The following is a 22367-nucleotide window of genomic DNA, read 5'->3' on the forward strand; positions in this document are numbered from 1 at the left end:
CATCACGCTAGTAAGCTACTGAAACACTGACATCGGCTTGGTGGCGCAGCAAATACAGTGATTTACAGACAGCTGGAAACCGAGTCAGTCTGAAAGATGACTAATCGGCTTCAAAACTACTAACAGTTTTTTTTTTTGGTCCTGCTGAATGGCCTGTTATCTGAGCTCTACAGTGATACACTTGACCTTAATAAAGTCTGAGGAAGTAAATTAAGGAAACGCAAATGAGGAAATTCTTCATCAAAGATATTCTGAGAATAGTTTTAAAAATCCCCATCAAGGTAAAAACTTAACTGTGACTACAAATGCATGCATATTTAATAAGGTAATCGCTGAGTCAGTTTCTGATTGGTTGTCTGTTGCTCACCAATTGGCCGATACATTTTAGCAACCACGTCGAATACTGTACACCTTTAGCATCTTAATTCGCGGTTAAATTATAACCACAGGTTAAAAGCGGCGAGAACGTATTGGTAGCCTAATAGGCCCTAACCCGGAATTAAAAAGGTTACCACAGGGTTGTAGGTATAAATTACTATCAAAAGCTCTGCTATAAATAGTGTAACGCAAGAATGAAGCGATACCTGCAATACCTGAGCGCTGGGTACACCGTGTACGTCATGCGTGAGGGGCGGGGCTTATGAGATCTCCCAAACAGTACACTCAGGAGCTAGAGCGACGCGCGGCAGACATCCAGCGGGCTAGACCGAGCGAAAGAATATACTTTTCGTCCTGGTTGCTTTCACTGAGAATGTCTTTGGGTGACCAGCAGTGGTATCCCACTAGCGTTCAGGTAACGGTACTCAAAGCGCGAAACCTGCGGATCAAGGGCAAGAATGGCACGAACGACGCCTATGCCATCATCCAGGTGGGCAAGGACAAGTTTTCCACCTCGGTAGCGGAGAAATGCGTCTCGCCCGAATGGAAGGAGGAGGCGACCTTCGATCTGCCGCCGAACTATCAGGGGGACGCGGAGCGGTGCACGCTCTACATCATCGCCATGCACAGAGCCCTGGTGGGGCTGGACAAGTTTTTGGGACAGGCTGTCATCAATTTAGTGGACCTCCACGCCAACAGATCACGCAAAAAAACCGAGTGAGTGTCATTTTGTTCTATGGGGAGTTGGAGTTGTGTCATAAAAATATTATATTATGACTCTAAAGTGATAAGCTCCCAAACAGTTAATCATAGTATGTTTTGGTGCATTTTGCATGGACTGGTTTCAGTACTCCGCCTTTGTGAAATAATATTGAGCAAACAAAAGTATGCTTCTCCTGGGAGTTCCTTATATTATAACTAGTGATGGTGTTTAAAAACTGAGGGGGAAAATATAAAGGAGTTATTTTTAACTAAGCTTATCCTAGTTTAAAGTTATGCTTGGGAGCAGTCTCCTTTAGTTGTTTGTTTGTTTGTTTTACTTTAAGTTTTACTTTTTTTGGAAAAAAGAGAGAGTTTTTCCCACTCGGTATATTAAGCATGAATAGGGTCAGAAAAAATGAGCCAAATATGAATTTTGTAAATATTTACAAATTACTCAATTCATTGGATGAATGAATGAACACAACAGGATCGTTCCAAACGTATTTTTTCATTGAATTCACAAATACTACTGTTTTTGCTTTTCTTTACCTTATAACAAATTCTAAAAACAAAAAATATAATTTTCAATATCCGTGACATAGTAGTTGTAATTAAGGAAATGACAATTGTGATAAGATTTATCTTGATAAATAATCTAATGGCAGGAAAATCATGAAATGGTTTGTCCCATGTGTAAATAATCAGTGGCAGAAATATACACTAGTCAACATTTGAAGTGGATCAAAATCTTTCATCAAAGTTGTCTTAAAACATAATACCAAAATGCATTCTTGTCTTAGGACAACTTTTTGATCCACTTCAAATGTTGACTACTGTGTGTGTGTGTGTGTGTATATATATATATATATATATATATATATATATATATACAGTACAGACCAAAAGTTTGAAACATTACTATTTTTAATGTTTTTGAAAGAAGTTTCTTCTGCTCATCAAGCCTGCATTTATTTGATCAAAAATACAGAAAAAACGGTAATATTGTGAAATATTATTAAAACTTAAAACAATAGTTTTCTATTTGAATATACTTAAAAAAAATAATTTATTCCTGTGATGCAAAGCTGAATTTTCAGCATCATTACTCCAGCCTTCAGTGTCACATGTAACATCCAGTCTATCACATGATCATTTAGAAATTTGTTATTACAAAATATTTATATTTTAAAAACACTTCTTCTTTTTTTTTTATTCATCAAAGTATCCTTAAAAAGTATCACATGTTCTGAAAAAATATTAAGCAGCAGAACTGTTTCCAACTTTGATAATGAATCATCATATTAGAATGATTTCTAAAGGATCATGTGATAATGATCCTAAAAATTCAGCTTTGCATCACAGAAATAAATGATAATTTAAAGTATAATAAATTTAAAAACAATTATTTTAAATTGTAATAATATATCACAATATTACATTTTTTTCTGTATTTTTGATCAAATAAATGCAGGCTTGATGAGCAGAAGAAACTTCTTTCAAAAACATTAAAAATAGTAATGTTTCCAAACTTTTGGTCTGTACTGTATATTGTCATACGTGTCTCGTCAGTAAAGCTGGTTCTGTGATTAGTGGTTAATGTCCATCACCTGCTTTCAAATGGAGCCGCACTTACTACACAGACGAACTACGGCTCTGTATATGAAGTGCCGCTTCAGTTGAAAGCAGGTGATGGATTTTTAGTACTAATCACAGAACCAGCTTTACTGACGAGACCCGTATGACAATCGCATGCGTTTAATCGTACAGCCCTAATAAATACTGTTCAGATTCTTGCACAGACCGATCGTTTTGTGTCTTTACACATACTACTAGTATTTAATTTTTTTAAAACCTCTGATTCACGCAATGTCTGAACTGTTTGAACTCTACTGAGCACATCCTCTAATGCGTGTTCTCGGCAGCAGGAGCATGAGGAGTCGTCGTCTTGCGTTTTTTTATTTATTTGGTTTTGTTTTAGCCGTGATTCCCATCCACTTACATTGTAAAACTGACAGACTGCAACAGTTTGAGCTAAAAATCTCTGTTTGTGTTCTACTGGAGAAAGTAACCTACATCTCGGATACTCTGAGGATAAGCAGATAAACATCACATTTTCATTTTTGGGTGAACTATCCCTTTAATTTAGAAGTTGCTTGAGCTTAATTTTTCTTTAGCTCTTTGGAAATGAGTGCTGCTCATATTCCAAAACAGAAGGGGTGTGAGTTTCACTTGATTTGCATATCAGGCCGGCTTGCTGTTTTGTCCAGTCGACTTTCTGTTCTGGCCTTAGAGAGAATGAAAGGAAAGTGTAAAAGCTGTGTTTTTGCTTTGGGTTTGGTCATGGGGCATTTTGCGGTTTGCCAGCTGTGGCCATCAGTGTTCAAGGTTCTGCCGTTTGTCCTTGTTGTGTGGCATTGCTGCTTCATATTGTTGGGCCAGTTTGATTCATTGATCCACCAGGGTCTACGTGTTTGGACTTTTTTATTGTTCCACTCATACTCATTCTGTTTGGGCTAGTGGATCACACACATGACTTGACCATGACCATGTTTGGTTTACTTGTTTTGCATTTGAATGCTTTGAAAAGCCCCCTCAAGAACCGAAATAGTTCAGTATAAAATAACCTGTTGTTTTATTAGAATTATCGTTGCTGTTGTTTTTACTATTATTACCTGAATCACAAGACCCATCGTGGTCATGTGATTTAAAAAATGCCAGCATTGATGAGCGTGAGTTTAACTTCATGCATTTTTTTTTCTTAATCTAGGATTAATACTATCATAATTAGGCTGAGATAAAAATATGTCCCATGAGCCCTTTTAAGTCATTATAGTTTTATTTATAACTGCTGCAGAACAATTATTAAAATCAGGAGCAACTGGTTATTAACTTCATCAGATGATCCTTTACTTTTTCTCGTGTCAGTTCATGTTTTTTTTCCTCAGATGTGTTCTGACTACTAGAGTAAAACGGTCCAGCACAATCTCACATAACCAGTCTAACTGTATTACAAATAATGATGTTTTTACATTCCTCTCCACCCATCCCAGCCCAGTGTAACAAAACTTTGCTAGTCACTAACTGACACGCATGAGTGACACAAGGTTTGGCAAATGGTGTGTAACTATGTACATTAGTGTTTACTTTCCATAACCTATAAGAATAATATGTGTGTGTGTGTGTGTGTGTGTGTGAGAAAGAGAGAGTACACCATGTTCTTTTTCCTTTGGTAGATCGGGTTTATGCAGTTTAGTATCTGAAATCGCAGTTAACACTGAAGATTAAGGCTGCACGATTAATCGCATGCTACACGAGCTACGCAATATCGCGTTCATAACCAAATGCGATTAATCTGTGAACTACTGCTCTGTATGTTAAGTGCCGCTCCATTTGAAAGCAGGTGATGGATATTTAGTAATCACAGAACCAGCTTTACTAAAGAGACACGCATGACAATCACATGCGATTAATCGTGCAGTCCTAATTAAGATACAAGTCAACTCGCCTTTATTTATTTTGTGTTTTTTAGAAGTGCTTTTAACCGTACAGATTGTGTCAAAGCAGCTTCACAGTATTTAATAGAATATTAGAAAATAATGTGTCAAAGGCAGTTCATCATTGAATTCAGTTCATAAACAGTTAGCCAAATTAAAACCAAAAGCATATTATGTCCTCTTGCAAAGAAAAGGTGTTCAAAATAATTGTTTAAATGAAGCTTGTTTCCACTACCGAATGAAAAATCAAAACGGTAATTGCGACTTTTTAACGGAAAATTCTGAGTTTATATCTTGCAATTCTTAAAACAAAAAAAAATTGTGAAAAAATAGAATTGTGAGATATAAACTCAGTTGCGAGGACAAAAAGAGTCAGAGTGCTTGGAACATAAAATCTCAAATTATACATTATTATTTTTCATAGCTTTGCAGTGTATAAGAGTGAGTAAATAATGATAGAAATTTGTAACAACTGTATGAAAAATCCAATGTTCAAAATAATAATGCATTAACGTATTATGATAAGATATTATATATTCTTTTTTTTTTTACGAAATTTTTTTTTTGTGTTTGTACTCCAATGAAAATGAGGGCTGCTCTTTATTCAAATACAGAGCTTATTATTTGCCTTTTAGTTTGACTTCCTATTATGGTTCAGAACAGAGAGAGAAAGCGACATGTAATACCTGTCTATTTGCCTTGGGTTTGCCCCAGTTTTCATGGTTGTCATTTCAAGCAGGTGTGTACTGTGCTCGAGACTCACGTAATTGAGAAGTATGTTAATGGTTATGACGTGACTTTAAACCTATTTGGATACACTCAAAGAAAGTAAAAGTGGAATGCAGAGCTTCCTTATGTAATGGTATAATGTAAATAATGAATGGGATTATGGGATTAATGCAAACACTTAATATGAGTGATTATTTCAAGCAGGTGTTTTTTGATTCAGATCTTTGCTTAAGTATCGCTGAATGACTTGGTTTATTATCTCCCACAGGTCTGATCAGACTATCAGTAATGTGTTAGTGCTTGTGTGTCCTGAAGGTTTTGTTCTTTCTTTTCCTGCTGTTTCTGTCTGTCTTTGTGATCCAAACTAAATTTCTCAAATATGCATACAAAGAAGTAAACATAATGTATATTTGCCGTTTTATTTTCATGAAGACCAATATCTATGGTGGTAATAGGTATGTATGTGAATTTTGAATTGTGCTTGAGAGGCTTAAAGTTCAGCCAAAAATGCAAATTTGCTGAAAATGTACTCCCCTTCAGGCCATCCAGTATGTAGATGAGTTTGTTTTTCCTTTGGAACAGATTTGAAGAAATTTAGCATAACATCACATGCTCACCAATGGATCCTCTGCAGTGAATGGGTGCCGTCAGAATGAGAGTCCAAACAGCTGATAAAAAACCTCAAAATAATCCACAAGTAACCACTTAAGCTCTTGTTTGACTTTAAACTGTCACTTTTGGTCAAAATTTGAGTCAGTAATCCATGATAATGTTTCCTCCAGTGAAAAGTCCATCCCCTGTTGTCCTCTCACGTCAAAATCCACTGACATATTCGTTTAGAACTGTTTTCATGTAAGCAGCCCTTGATTTGTGCTGATTTTTCTCCTGATTCAGGCAAGAAGACTTTTTCACTGGAGAAAGGTCTTATTTTTGAAGGTTTGAAGTAAAAAAAAAATAAAAAAAATTGTGTCGTTGTCTGGATTATTGTTATGTTTTTATCAGCTGTTTGGAATCTTATTCTGATGGCACCCATTCAATGCATAGGAGCAAATGTGATGATGTATTGCTAATTTTCTCCAAATCTGAGAGTGAGTACATTTTAAGCAAATAAGTATTTTTGTGTGAACTGTTACTTTAAAAAGTACCTAGGTATCAGATAATACTGACAGTCTGAATCATTATAATATTGTGCACTGCAAGCAGTTTGTAATGTTTTGCACATAAAACAAAAGGCATGTCTCTGTCTTTGTCGTTCTTTCTCCCTCTCATATACGTTGACACGAGGGATTGAATTTTGCCTCCTTTTTTCTTCGAGCTTGCTGGTGTCATGTTACTGTCCTACTTCAGGGTAATGGTGATATGGCAGCTTTGACACTGAGCTGGGGGCCAGCTGATCACTGTCTCCAGTAAAGGAGTTTAATAGAGTATTAATAGAAATACTATATTATCCTAAGGCTGTCACGTTTTTGCACCTCTCCAGTGTTCGACTCTCTGATATCAGTTACTGAACCCATATTTTTTCGTGTTAGTCCAGGTCCATGTGGACTAAGGTGTGGTTAATTTCTGTACCTCTGTGGATCAGTTTTCTAATTATTTAGCTGTGCCTTTATCTAGGCCGACTTTTCCCATGTCATATGACCTCTAAATCCATTTATTAAATCAATTGTTATCCCATAAATAAAAGAGCAGATGAAACTTACTGCACCAGTTTGTTTTGCAGCCTCCGAGTGGCTGGGTCCGTGGTTTAGTGTTTCTCTGTAAAAATGGGTTTGAGTTAGAGCCCGACCGATATATCGGCCGGCCGATATTATCGGCCGATATAAGCTAATTGCATTTAAATCGGCATCTGCATTTATAACGGCCGATGAAACATGAGAAACAGAGTCTCATGCTTCACTCATGTTATGAGTGTTGCATAGTGTGCCCACCAGAGGGAGCTCTGCAGCTCCAGAGTTAACAACAGCGCCAGAAGTCCACTACAGAAGAAAGCGATCAACTGTTTTGACGGTGAGTCTGTCGTTCGTCATGTGAAATGATTGTAGATTTAGTTCATACCCTGTATATAAAAACTGTGTGGTAGTTCTAGCTAACGGTCCTATCATTATTACTTCTAAATATTCTGTAACATCACTTACAGCCGCTAATGCATTGCTATATTAGATTAGCCACAAAGCTAATACCATGTTTATCAGTGGAAGAGCGCGAACGTTAATAGGAGGTCAAACTATAACGTTAGCGTTTCACTTATTCTTATTCTATTGCGGTGTGTTTCCCACATAATGACCGCGTAATTGGGCCTTTCACACAGTACGCGGTATGCACGGCGCTTGCCGCTGGGCTCAGCGTTGCCCTTCAGATACAACGCGATTTGCGCTGCCCTATGGCATAGGCGGAGTTTTAAAAACGTTTAGCGGGAACTCTTTCATAGTCTGTTCCTCCTCCTTTCGGTCAGCAGCAAACATGTACCTGTCCCGTTGTAAGAAGCGAGCGATAGCGCTAGTCCTGCTGATGAGAATTAAGAGAGAAGCAAGGAAGAAGAGGCTACCCTCAGGTCCAGAGAACAATTTGGTGAATTCAGGCTGGTTACGTTACTCTAACGCTAATAGCTTCCTTTTTAGCAGGCCCCTTAAATGCTTGCTATTAACTTGTTTGAAGGTGGTTCTTCTCAAAATTGACAGCGGTGTGTTCATGACACTAACGTTAACCATTCAACTTCGAATTGATTCCGTAATCTTCCGGTAATAGTAGGCAAGATGATGTTTTGATTCAGACTGCACAAAGAGAAGAGGAGAAGATATACGGGTGTGTTGTGAATGTGTCTGTGAGAGCAAATATAGTGTAGTTACAGTAACTACAGTAGGTGCGTCAGAAATGATTAAACCAGAGGGGACATGTAAATAAATGTGAGCTGAACAAGCGCTTTTTTTTTTTTTACATATTGTTTCAAAGCAGCTTTACAGACATAACAGGAAAATGTTGAAATAATATTGTTAAATATAAGTAGGTAATACCTATTGCTTGACAAATAAAAAAAAATATATATATTTCTCATTTTTGCCTATGTAGGAGATCCCAGTTTATTATTATTATAATTCTAATGATGACATGAGTAATGATACATGGTGATATTATTAATACACATGCTTTTTCTTTCTCTGTCTCTCTTTCTGCCTACAGATGGCTGAAAAAGGTGAATGCTGTAGCAGCAAAGTGTGGGACTACTTCTGCAAATACTTTAACTTTAGTATTATAATTTATTTACAGTAAACACACAGACTGTTAAAACCAGCTTCAACTGGAAGAAAGTAAAAGTGTTAAATGTTTAAAACCAGACTGTTTTTTGATCATTAAAAAATATATACTTTTGATGTGCAATTGTTTAGTCATTGAGACTGTAATCTAAGGCTTTTTTTTTTACATAGTCCATTCTGGAAAATGGTTTATACAGCCCACATACATAGAACAGGCAGATATTTTGCTATTGAATGTTGTGTAAATGCAGTTTATAGGAAATGGGTCTAATATCCAGATTATTTTTAAAATCAAAATATCGGCTTATAAATCGGCTCTTTTCGAGTTAATATCGGCATCGGCCCCCAAAAATCCATATCGGTCGGGCTCTAGTTTGAGTACCTGATACAAAAAAAGGAATCGGTGAGAACTAATGGTTCCTTTTAACCCCTATGTTCTCAATTCACACCCAGGTTAGGCTAGTTTAATTAATATAATAATAATAATTTAAATTTAAACCATCATTAAGTCTAAACCAATGTCATCTTTATTATAAACTGTTTTGTATTTTGTTTTTTTTTCTTCTCACAATTGAAATTTCTCACAAGTTTGCATCTCAACCTCTAATTTCTTTTCTTTTTTTTCTGCCAATGCATAAAAAAGTACAAGTTAATTGTGACTTTTTAAATCACAATAATTCATTATAAACTTGTTAGTTAAAAAATTGTATGCAACTCTGTTTGATTAATATTATACCTAAATATAAATTACATTTGGACTCTGTTAATTTTAATATTTAATAGTAATGTATGGTTTCATGTAGCTTACAGCTTTAGTTGAGAGATTTTCTTTCCTTAAGAAAAATTGAGACATACTATACCTGTTTTATATCCGAATCAATCCATATCGGAATCAAATTTAATTAAGCTTATGAATCAATCAAATTGAATGGTGAAAGCAGATATTATTTACATTTGTATTGAAACTGAATTCTGACCCCCTAGTAACCTTGCTGATAATAGATAATAGTGTTTATCTCTGAGGAGGAATAGCAGGCTGTTCCTGATGGTTCCCTTCTCTGACCGCATTAATGATTGCAGCTCAAGTCGGATTAAGAGCAGCACTTGTTTAATTTTGTTTTTCTCTGTGTGAAGAGATGAAGCCTCAAGCGTTGGCATGTGTGAGGGTGTTAGCGTAGCTCAGAGGACTGCGTAGGATGAAGCACATTCATCAAGATTTTAAATGTCGCCTCTGAGAACTCTCAGGCATGACCATTTGAATCGATTCCTGAGAGCTGTGAGAGAATGATGGATTAAAGATATTACTGCATGTCAATGTGACTATAAAATAGCTTTTACTGCAAGGTGACCTATTCAAAGATATACTGTAGGTCAAATTGTAGTTTTAGATGAGATGTTCTGTACTGAGTTTGCCAGGCGTCTGTGGTTCAAACAAACTTCAGAGCAGAAGATAATGTAAAGAGACCTGAGATATCTTGAAAGAACTTTCCTTATCTATTCCCTTGAGCTTCGATTGCTGATAGGCACGATTTCCCGTTAGTCTTCCTCCACCTTGAAACTACAGATTTGAGTTTCCTGCTGTGGTTTGAGTGTAAGGTCCACTAACAGACTGATAGTCTGTGTTTCCTGGCCTTGGGCTTCTCTAGTCTCTCCTATTTTGATGTGGTTCCAAGCATCCTAATAACAGTTTTTTTTTATTTTATTATTATTATTTTTTTTACTACAGTTAGTGCTGTTCTTTTAGAAAACTGCACTTTAAGATTGAAAATTATACCCACATTCTGGGCTCGAATTATTCATTTATAACATTTCATTTTTTGAGTGAACTATATTTGGAAATGCAACAAAATAAATGCTGCCATAAAACCAGGTTTTCATTAGGTTAAATAATATAATATATTTAAATCTAAGCTAAGTTTTGTTTTGTTCTGCAAGTTCTAAATGGCAAGTATTTATTTATTTTTGGCCAAATTAGATAAAAAAAAGATAATTAATTAATAAAAACCTTTGGAACAGATTTTACTCAGAAATTGTTACATACATATTATGTTATATTTCATTAAATGTAAATATTTTTCTTCACTTTTTCTTTACAAAGATAAAATTGTCATTCTTTACAAATAATAAAAAACAACAACATTGCAACATGCTGGAAATTATGCAGCTATAATATAACTCCATGAATTTATAAACACACTTTGGTTGGAAAATAATTGCATATAGTGCACAACCAAAGGGGGAAAATGCTTTCATGAGTTTTTCATTAAAATTGTAGTAGAAGTCTGTCCAAAAGTTTCATCTGTGGGGGTCCAAACAGAAATGCTTGGAATTCTACTGCAGCCGCTTGCTCTGATCACATTCCATGTTTAATCAGATTGGTCTGTGGGAGCCGCTGTTGGTGTCAGTGTGACCGTACACTACCCATGATCCCTGTGTTCAGGAGTCTATTATGACAACAGTGTGAGTGGATAATGGCATGTTCATGATCACACACTGAACGGAACACACTGCCGCTCTGCTGAACAAGAGGGGACAAGCAAACGCTGCTTCATCAGTAGGCAGGCTTCTGTGTTTTGTATCATTTACTGGTACAGGGTTCAGTTCCCAAGGGAAATTCCAGCCTTTCTATTCATACAGTAATTTAGTTTTGAACCTGCTACTATTTGAAACATTGAATGAAACTGCTATTGTTAAAAATGGATAGAAAATTACATCAAAGTATTGTGAAACTACAAAAGGCATCATACCCTTTACCCCTTTAATCACAGATGTGCGCATTTGGGGGAAAGTTAGATTTATGTATTACATGACTCTCCAAGAATATTTAGATCTAAACTGACAATGGCAGCATGGTGTTTTTTTTTTATGTTCTCACATAATAATCTGTTTATTTACTTGTTTGGGAAGTAGCCATGTAATAATCTACAACCAGCCAAGGATTACAGGGTTATTCAAAAAAAAATTTTAAGGTCCACAAAAATTATTTTTGTCTTTTTAAAAAATGTATGCAACATTTTTATTTAATTTTATTTTACAAAAGAAAGTTTTCTTCAAGGCATATGTGAAATGTTCCCAAAAACACTTAAATCACATTTGTGATCTAATGCAGTCAGTGTCATTTTAGTATACTTTTTTATACTGTACAGTTTTATAATGTATTTATTAATATTTTGAATTGGCTGTTTTATATTTTCAGTATTTATTTTCATTTTAGTCTGTGCTTTCTTCTTTATTATTATTTTTATTTCTATTTAGCTTTATTTACCATAGTTAGTTGCCAAAGCAACACTTTTTTTAAGAGACAGTTTTTAAAGTTTAAAATCCTCTTCTAATATTTATATTTTATTTCAGCTTTATTTCAATAAAACAGAAAACCGTTTACCGCATAAATTAATATTAAAACCGCATAAATTAATATTAAAATAATTGTGTTGAAAGTAAGGCTTTCATTATTAATTAATTAAATACGCATAAAATAAGTGATTCTCCTTATCTAATGAGAAGGTTTGGTTCTCCTTGCAGCTGGTACAAGCTTGTGGATAAGAACGGGAAACAAGAGAAGGACCGAGGGGGAGTTCTTTTGGACATTCAGTTCATGCGGAATAACCTGACAGCCAGCATGTTTGACCTCTCCATGGCAGACAAACCTCGCTCTGGCATTGGCAAACTCAAGGATAAAATTCGTGGTAAGAAGAAGGAAGGCCTGTCAGATTCTGCCTCTGCGATCGTGCCCTCTTCAGTGGGAATAGACAGTGAAGAGGAAGGAGAGGGCGGTTCAGACAATCCTAAGAAGAAATCAAAATTCAAATCCTTGTTTGGACCAAAGACAAATCTCCAAAGGAATGTGTCCCAGTCGATGTCAACCCTGGGCACCCTGCCTGAGAAGAACAGTTCACTCAGCAGCAGCAGATCATCTGGCCTTAATGTGGACTCTCCTGATGGTAAGGTCATAGGTCATCTTGTTGTAGTACAAATATTTACGATTTTAACAAATGTTTTTGAATGAGGTCTCTTATGTTCACCAAGGCTACATTCATTTGATAAAAAATACAATAAAAAAAAAAGTGATATTGTGAAATATTATTACAATTTAAAACTAATGTTTTCTAGTTTATTATATTTTAAAATTTTATTTATTTTATTTATCCTTTGAGGAAAAGCTGCATTTTCAGTTTCATTACTCCAGTCTTCAGTGTCACATGATCCTTCAGAAATCTTTCTAATATGCTGAATGGCTGCTTCATATTTTTTTGGAAACCATGATAAGATAGAAAGATAGATTGAATACTTGCGTATACATATACACATGTACCTTTACACACACACACATATATATAATATTAGGGCTATCAGTTTGACACGTTAATTAATTATGAAAAAATAACACAATTAAAATCCCAAATTCTAAGTCCCATTCATAAAGTGAGGGGGAAAAAAATAAAATAAATAAAAGATTTCACCATTTACTCAAACCTAAATGACTTACTTTTTTGTGGAACATAAAAGAAGGTATTTTGAAGACTGTTGGTAACTAAGCTCTTTCGTTTCCAATGATATCCATTGCATGAATAAAAAAAACACAGATGTTTCTCAAGTAATCTTCTTTTATGTTCAGTTGTTTATGTTAGACACTTGTAGCCTAAATGTTTGTGTAATAAATTTTATGTTGTCAAATAAAATATTTTTTTCTAAAGCTACTGTTTGTAATCTCTACTTAATACTTTCTCATTTAACACAAAAATAGCTTCAAATAATCTTCTGGGGGTATCTTCACATCCAAATGTAATTTACGATTTAATTATATCTATAATTGATAATATATAAATATTCATTTTTAAGTGCATTTTTAACATTTGTACAGATTTTTGATAAGTAGTACTAGTTATTGCTCCAGAGGGTCTGCTATGACAAGTTTTGCTTATGTATAAAAAGTATAAGAAGTAACTTAAGCTGTAGTTAATATTCACCTTGACACATCAAAAAGTCAACAAACAAAAGTCACTGAAAATCTTTTTGTTGTTGTTGTTTATAAAACAGTTAGTGCCTTAGGTTTCTGACAGTGTTCAAATATATTTTGGCCCTCATCTACATTGCAGTTTTAATACATATTGTCCTCTTCTCTTGCAGTGAAAAAGAAGTTTAAAATACTGGGACACAAGCGCACTGAGAGCTCAGATAGCAAAGTGTCTCTTGGCCCGTTTTCTCTTCTGAGCCGCTCTAAACAAAACATCCAGGAGCAGAATAACCTCTGTATCAACGGCAGCCATGTTTATGCCGAGGAGCAAGAATCTAAAGCTAATTTTGGCTCCTCACTCAGTCTAAACAGCTCAGGAAAGGGTTCAGTAGAGGATGTTCGTAAATACCACCAACGAAATACATCCGACATCTCCATCGACTCACTTAAAGGCCTGACTATCCCCTCATACAAACCTGAAGTGCAAGACAAAGCTTCTCTTGTCCCACAGCGCCCTCTAGAGGACAGGAGTCATGTAGAGGTGGAGGAGAAGGGTAAGAAACACGAAGGAAGAAGCCTGCAAGAGATGCTGGACCGACAGGAAGAACAAGAGCAGAGGAGGCAACAGGAACGAGAGAGAAAACAAGAGGAAGAGAGGAAAAGCAGGCTTGAAGAGCAGGAGAAGAAGCGCAAGGAAGAGGAAGAGCTGCAGAGGAAGCAGCGTGAGGAGGAGACGCAGCGAGCTGAGGATCAGCTGCACCAGGAGGAGACCAGAGTAACCGAACGGCTCTCTTCTCTCTTTGGCATTGGAAAGAAGGAGGAGAAGAGCGAGGAAGCTTTGAATGAACCCAAACATCTGGATGTGCCAGCCTCTACAAAACCATTCGAAGACATTCCCCTCACCCCAGATACTCCGTCTTCTATCCCAAAAGAGAGGTCCACGGACCCACAGAGGGCCGTCAGGACCACCCTCACCCCGACGCCACCCGCTAGTGCTTTCCCCAGCCGCACAGCAAAAGTGTCCGCGGTCAAGCCAAGGTGAGTGCTCTGGTGCTTGAATAAATTCCTCTATACAAGATTGCTATTTAGGGCTGGGAGATTTTTTGCATATTTACTATATTATAGGCACTGATTTTGCTAGAAATGTTGTGATTGATTTTTATCCACATTTGATTGACAAATACATCTCCTGTAGGATGTTGTAGACTAGTTTAACTAGAGTACTGCATGGGTTTTGTTTGGTAATTGCCCAACCACGCTATCTACCAGAACACCTGAGCTGTTTATCCAAAGCAACATTAAAGGAATAATTCATCCCACAATTAAAATTTGCTGTTAATTTACTCACCCTCAGACCATTCAAGATGTAGGTAGTTTGTTCTTCAGTAGAACAGTAAAGAAGATTTTTAGCTGAAACTGTGGTCCTTGGTGATTCACAAAATGCAAGTCAGTGGCTGCCGTCAATTTGAGAGTTAAAAAAGCATATCAGGAAATGCAAAATTAATACCTGGTGCTCCTGATGATATTTAGTTCTTATGAAGTGAAGCGGTCTGTGCAAGAAACTTATTTACCACATTATTACCTGTAATCTGTAACTTTAATTTAATTCTGTAGCCAACTTGTTTAAAAACACAAAGGCTGCAATCCAAACCACATCCACATTTAAAAAAAATCTAAAAACTGATATCAGCAAGGCAGTTTTGGAGCACTACTGCCAGGCTTGGCCATTATGTGGGTCATTATGGCACGCAGAAGTGACGTGTATAAAATATGAACAATGAACATTATTTGAGATTCAAAATTAGTCATGGCTGTTTAACCCTCAGTACATCTGTGTCTGTTGATTCAGTCATTGTAATAACAAATTCAGAAGCAAAAAAAAAAGGCATTAGAGCTGGTAAGTTTGATTTCATTAAAATAAATATAAGTAGATAATTCGTTTCACAACTGTGCATTATATTGGTGCCTATAAAATTATTATATATATTTGACCTTTTATTCAAGAAAATGAAAAAAACAACAATTATTATTAGAATTCTTGTATTATACACTACTGTTCAAAAGTTTGGGTCATTCATATTTATTTAAATTAATTAATGCTTTTATTCAGCGAGGATACTTGGGTATGGAGAATATATAATATGTATATGTATATATGTGATGCACTCTCGCATTTATTAAGATAATTTAATTGAGGAATTGTTTTTAAGCAAAACACTTGAATGTTTTGTCTTTTATGCTATTTTTGGAAAGATGGGACTTCCCTTCAGTTATGTATATATTGGTTTTTTCAACCAGCTCGAATGGTTCCCAAGGGAAATGTCTGAGTAATGAGCTATCCTTGAAATCCAAGTTTGTTGCTTTACTTTTAAGCATTGTAATTTTTAGCATTCTTATTCAGGATAACGCTAAAGAACTAAGGATGTAGAGGTTTGTTAGCTGCATTGTATTCAGCATAGTTCATGCTGAGGACGCATGCTAAATGATAAGTCAGGCTGCTCTGTAATGCAGTCAGCATCTTGCCACCTGAGAGCTGAGGAAAACCCAGGCTGAAACTCGACTCCTCTCACCTCTGTCTGCTCCACTGCTCTTAAAGGGGAACTCCTTTATTTATACAAAGCCTCCTTGTAAAAATAGGTGCAGCAGATAGTTAATAACAGAAGAGCTTAAATTGCAAACACTTACAGGTCAAAAGAATAAATGCACAAAAATTGTTACATTTTCCACACCGAGGTCATTACGGAAAGTGTTGCACATTCAAATCTCCATTAGCTATTAGTATATTCGTTCTCATCTCTCGGCACAACTGTATCCCATTGTGAAAATGTGTGTGTGGGATGGGGTGGAGGGGGTGTCTGTCAGGATGGGATGAGATCATTGTTTTTCTACTAGACATGGGAGTTCAGGTATCGCTTACTTTCATACCCTTGGGTGAAAGTGGAACATGTTGAATCACAGTAATTTTAGTCTGTCTTTAATGTTAAATTGGTCTGGCCATCATTTATTCACTTTTTTTAACAGCAGTTCATACCTCTTTGATTCGTAAGGGAACTTACAAATAAACTGCTCTTCTTTCAGTCTTTAGTTGAGTGTTCATAATGTGAACGAAAATAGGCAAAGTAGACAGATTGTGCAGAATTGCACCTGATCCACTTTCTTCAAATGCATATAAGATATAGCCTAATATATAAATACTTTAGGCATATATATATATATATTTTTCTTCATAAAGTGTACTCCGGATAGGTTTTATTGTATTGAATGGCTTGCATTTTGACCTTATGCAACTTACTTAACCTGTTTGGCCGAAGGCATATGATTGGTTAACGGAGGAAGGAATGTGTACTGGATCGTCAAGTGCTGATCTTCTGGTTTAGTGAAACAAGTTGTAAAAGATGATGATCTTGTAGTCTTCCAGACAGTGACTAAGCAACATTGTCTTAGGAAACAAGTCGTTGGATCACCTTTTTTGTACTGGGAGTTTTGGAACTCAGGATTTTAGGAACTTGTGTCTTATGATTAACTAATATGGTGAGTAACTCATTTTCCAAAAGCTGAGAATAAAAAGAGACCGGAATATGTTTTAGTTGTGTTTGTTTGCATAGAAGTTAAGGGTACATTTTCTTCTATCAAGCTGTGTTTAAAGACTTTTTTTTTAACAGCCTCTTTTTTTTTTTGGCACAAGATTTTAAGAAATTCTTAAAGTAACCAAGCAAAATTATGACCTTTTTGATGTAGTTTAATAGCAAGAAAGATATTGTTTCTATTATGCGATGAATGCTCAGTTGTACATATAAAGTGTGAAGGTCAGGCATTAAGTTAAGATAATATATTTAGGCTGGGGATTCATGTGCTGTTTGTGTTAAATGGGTTTTAGTTGCATGTAATGCCCAGCAGAAGTATATTGGAAAAAATATTGGTTGTAAGCTCTGTTTTAGCCGTAAATTGATCATTTTATGTTTTTGCTCTTTGGCAGATTGGCTCTGAGTGTACTGCCTGAAACCGAAAATAGCCATTTCCAATCCCCCTCAGACTCTATAGACACACAGACCACTTCTCACCTTTCCCCATCCCTCTCTACTGATCCGTTTAAGTTTTTTGGTATGTTTTCTGATCTTCATTCTTCTTTGGCACCTGCTAAACCTCCGAGAACTTTCAGTGAGTCCAGCATGGAAAACCTCTCAGCTTCCAAATCTGACAAGAAGCGAAAGGCTCCTCTTCCCCCTGGTCATCTAGGGGGCTCGTCTAAGTCTGAAAACAATCCTGATAATGGGGGACAAGTGCATACCCAAAACTCCAAAGATAGGCCTGTTCTTCCTCTCCCAGACTATGAAACCCTCTTTCCTAAGAAGAGGCATGGGGTGATGGGTCAAACACGTTGGGACCATCTTGTTGCGGAGGTAAACCAAAGAAACTGGGATTTCTCAGAAGAAATGAGTGTAGATGGACCTGAGAGGCTGATGCCAAATAAATCTTCAATCTTAAAAGACAGAACCTCTGTGAACCTTAACCAGCACCCAAAAAATCATGAGGCACCTCCCCCTGCCCCCGCAAGGCACAAAGAGGCACTCCTTCCACCCAGAGCTCCTGTGACCCCAGAACCATCGGTCGAGACAAATGACCAATATGGTCATATCAAAGAGTCTTTATATGCCACTGTCAATAAGCCTAGAAACTCTGCTTCCAAGAACTTGGAAAACCATCCAACTCAAGCTGTGCATAGTAGACATGTACCTCAGGATATGGAAGGGAAGTCTCTGACTCCAGATGCCCTTAACCATCAACTCTCCCAGTCAAAAGAGAAGCCTACACCAACTGCCAGATCCATACAAAGTATTAATTCAAAGATTGATGGTGTGGTTAAAGAGATGCCTTTAGTCAAACCCAGACAAGAGTCATTAGTGAAAAACCCAGTCAGGCAAGTCCAACCAGACAAGCAGGTAACCAATCAACCCATGACATCAGAAAACAACAAAACTGAGAAACAGCACAAGGGCCAGAATGGAAGTATTTCTACAGATGGGTTTGTTGATGTAGACCTCCTCAAAGCTGCTGAAAGTCCAGAAGAACTGCATTTGGGGAAACCGGCTACTGAATTTGAGGGGAGGGGAATGATTGCTCTTGACCCATTCCCAAGTGATAACCTGCTATCTAAAGATCCCTGGGCTTTACCAGAGCATACCACCAATGAAGATGACCTGTTCCCTAAGGGCCCAAAGCAAATGGGAAATCTTGAAGATCAGACTTCAACCTTTGATAAGAAAGATAAGTCTGCAAACAAAGGAACAAATGATCCATTCAAAAAGTCTTCAGAGAAAAGCAAATCACAGAAATCAGAGAGTGGAAACCAATCACCCAGCTTCACTGAACAAGCCAGAGCCTCATTTAAAAGAAATTTTTCGCTTAGAAAGAAAAATTCATCTCGCCAATACACAACTACTGTAAAAGCTGGTACAGAGAATACAAGTCTGGCTAGATCAGTTTCTCAGTCTTCACAAGATGCAGAAGATGTTGAGCTGACTGTAACCAGTGTTGCTCCACCCAGCAGAACTAATTCCACTGTAGTAACATCTGAATCCCCTATAGGGGGCAAGGCGACTCTTCGCGCTTGGGTCCCGCCATCAGAGGCTCAGACAGTTGCTCTGCAGAATGGTAGTGGAAGTGCAGTTTCTAAATCAAGAAGGTGAGAAACAATCTCCCGATCCCTACTAACCACTCCTTGAACTCATCTAACAGTCTGTCACCTCTGTTGTGTTAAACCCATCGGCTTTCAAATCAACAGCTGCTGTTTACCGTGAAACTACCTGAATTAATCTCTGGTATTGCTAGTTTAAAGAGATTTTTTTCTTCAAGGTTTGTTTGATTGGTTGCTTAATGGTTGGTTACTCCTTCATGGGATCTTGAGGGTCAGGATTGTAGGCTTGGGGTTTTGCTACTGATTGCTGGTCTTGGTTGTTCAAAATGTCATGGTCTTGAAGGACTAGTGTAAATGGAACAAAGGCAGTATCTCAAATAATACAGGGACTTTGTAATTGTTGGCCATATTAGATTGTCTTCACAATTTTCAAAAACTGGTTCCATATGAGAGTCTGTTGATGTGGGATTTGATGACATACACATTAGAATTTACATAAATTTGATGTATACAAGACTAGTTCCATGTTCAAGGCATGAGTGGTAGGCATGAGTTTGAGTTTGTTCCAGAGATCATGTTGTTTTGTGGGATATTTGCATTATACATGATTCTTGATTGCTTTGCCACAGGTGCTTGTGTTTGGATTTTACATTTTATTTCTCTGTTGTACTGTTATTGATCTTTTGGTTTTGTTTTGGAATTACACATTGGGTGAGTTTGGGATGGTTCATTATCTCATGCTGATGGAATGACCTCCCAATCTCAATTCGAACAGCTGAGTCTTTACTTATTTTCAAAAATACATCTAAAGACTCATCTTTTTCGCCAGCACTTAACCAATACTAGCACTTACCTTTTCTTTTCTTGTCTGTCATATTCTTGAGAAAAAAACCCCTAGCTACGTGTTCTGTGCTAGACTAACTGAGACTTGTCATGGCACTTGTATACTACTGTTTTTCTCTTGTTGGTCTGATTGCTTCTGTTGTTCTCATTTGTAAGTCGCTTTGGATCAAAGAATCCGCTAAATGATAAATGTAAATGTGATGCCAAGAACTGCTTACTGCATATCAGAAAGAATATAAAATATGCAACATTTAAAAAATAATTTAAAATACACTTCATAATATTCTACATTTGTCACATGACACATTAATTTTATCACTACATCATGTTTACATCAGCAAGAGGTGTCTAGTCATCACTCAGGTAAAATACATCGCTTTGACTTTTTTTTTTTTCACCTTAAAATGCCCTTTGGCCCTCATGGGTCAATGTAAGCTCTCCAAGTCAAACACATTATATTGTGGAATGCAGTATCCTATGCATTTTGCTCTGGTTGTATACTGTACCTTTTTCCAAATGTAGATCCAGAAATTTGCATACACCGTACTGAATTTCTAGTATGAGTTGAATAATAAGGTATGCCTTTTCAAACATACCCATGTCTCCTTAATCGAATACTATCTTCAAGGACCCTTGTTCACTTCATTTGAGCATTTTCTAATGTTTTTTTTTATTGTTAAAAGTGTGCAGTTCATCCTCCTCTTGGAATAAGGAACATACTGTTGCCAGCAGTCAAGTGTTATGTTCATTGCATTAATATACCCGTCTCTTGCTTGCCTTTCTCAGGCCTCACCCAGTGAAACCCATGAGCACCGAGAGCCAGTCTTCCAGTGTTATCGCTGTGGGGAAAGACCCAAAGACTATCACCATCAAGGAAATGGCTGAGATGTCAAAAGTACAAGTAATTTTCCTACTTATTTCCTACATTTTTTTTTGCACATTGAAGAGTTGAAAGTAAATCTACGAAGTAACACATTTTAAAATATGGGAGTAAAACGTTTTGTACATAAAATCATTTGTAGGCATAATTTATGTCTACTCTAATTTTTATGTTTTTGTCTACTCCAATTTTTAAAAACTAGTACTGACTAATATTGAATATTAGTCATGCATGCTTATTTCCTCCTATTTTTATTTTAAGATTAGATTTAGCAAGACACTTTCCAAGGCGCTTAATATGTTTTAATTATGGTAATATTCTATTAATGCTGAAAAATTGATATTCATTCATTCTACAATCAACATACTCGATACTATAATATTGTGATGCCTGCTTAGCATTTAAAAATGTATTTTAGTTTACTTTTACTGTTTTATTTTCCACTTATGTAGACAAATTGGTACAGAATTTTAATGTTGGCTCATCCATAGTTCATCCAAAGAATATGAAAAGCATCCATTAAGTGTATCCAGACTTCTCATTGGTACTGTACATGAGTTGACAACTTTTTTTCTCTCTTCCTTCATTTCACTGCATATTATCCAGAATGTAGATAGCGGTCCGTACACTCAGCTCACACAGGAGGAACTGATCACACTGGTGGTAAAGCAACAGGCCGAACTCTCCAAAAAAGATGCCAGGATCATGGAGTTAGAGGACTATATTGATAACCTGCTAGTTCGCGTCATGGAGGAGAAACCAGCCATCCTGCTTTCACTTCAATCCAAGTGTTAGGGTTTAATCCTAACATCTGAATAACTGTGCCCAGATCACTATACTGAGACGCTTCAATATTGTAGGACTTGGCTGATACAGCCAAAAGGATTGTAAACGCAATATCACATCTCATAATCAGTTGCTTTGCTTGACTATATTACGCATGTAGAGTTGCTGTGCGTTCTGATTTAATCACCAATATCATACAAAGAACGCATTTTTCCAGTGTGGATCTGTATAGTATATCGAAGCCTACAAGAATTCTGCAGTCTGTCAGATCACACACAACTGGATGCTGGGATATTGTTTTTTGTTTTGTTGGATCATGCTACAATATCCTCCTGAGAAGCTTTCCATCGTAGTTTTTGATAATCTCATAAATTTTCTGTGCATCTTTCCATTTAAGAGAAGGCTTTTTAATGCATTATTTATTGCAGTCTTAAGCTTGTATTTGAAGGTTTCCCTTCTTCCTTAAGCGATTTGTGTTTAGATCCTGACTGCTGCCTTGAGTCTTGATCAGAACGCTTCATTAGTGTTAATGCAGCCTTGTGTCTTTTGCGGCTCAAATCAAGGTAACGATCCTCTTACTTTTTAGAAATTACAACAATAAGCACTTTGTATTTGTACCGGGTGTTTCATTTATGAAAGATAGTGTTTTTATATTAAGTAATTATCTAAAATACCCTGTAGAATTTCCTCTAATGAAGAAATCTTCGCCTGTTAC

General features: G+C 36.5%; 1 protein-coding gene across 3 annotated transcripts; it reads left to right on the top strand.

Annotated features, from left to right (window-relative positions):
- Positions 1-338: 338 nt before the first annotated feature.
- On the top strand, positions 339-21817 carry LOC132097510 (rab11 family-interacting protein 1-like). 3 transcript variants are annotated; one of them, XM_059503264.1, is made up of 7 exons: positions 339-1095; positions 12077-12495; positions 13682-14546; positions 17485-18515; positions 18546-19191; positions 20773-20881; positions 21473-21817. In XM_059503264.1, exons 1-7 carry the CDS (start codon positions 641-643, stop codon positions 21659-21661), a joined length of 3714 nt encoding a protein of 1237 aa, XP_059359247.1. In that variant the 5' UTR covers positions 339-640; the 3' UTR covers positions 21662-21817. The 3 variants fall into 3 exon arrangements, with proteins under 3 accessions (XP_059359247.1, XP_059359246.1, XP_059359248.1); XM_059503263.1 differs by having other exon boundaries at positions 340-1095; positions 17485-19191; XM_059503265.1 differs by lacking the exons at positions 17485-18515; positions 18546-19191 and having other exon boundaries at positions 348-1095.
- Positions 21818-22367: the final 550 nt, after the last annotated feature.

Source organism: Carassius carassius, chromosome 21 (assembly GCF_963082965.1).
Source record: "Carassius carassius chromosome 21, fCarCar2.1, whole genome shotgun sequence".
Lineage (NCBI taxonomy): Eukaryota > Metazoa > Chordata > Actinopteri > Cypriniformes > Cyprinidae > Carassius > Carassius carassius.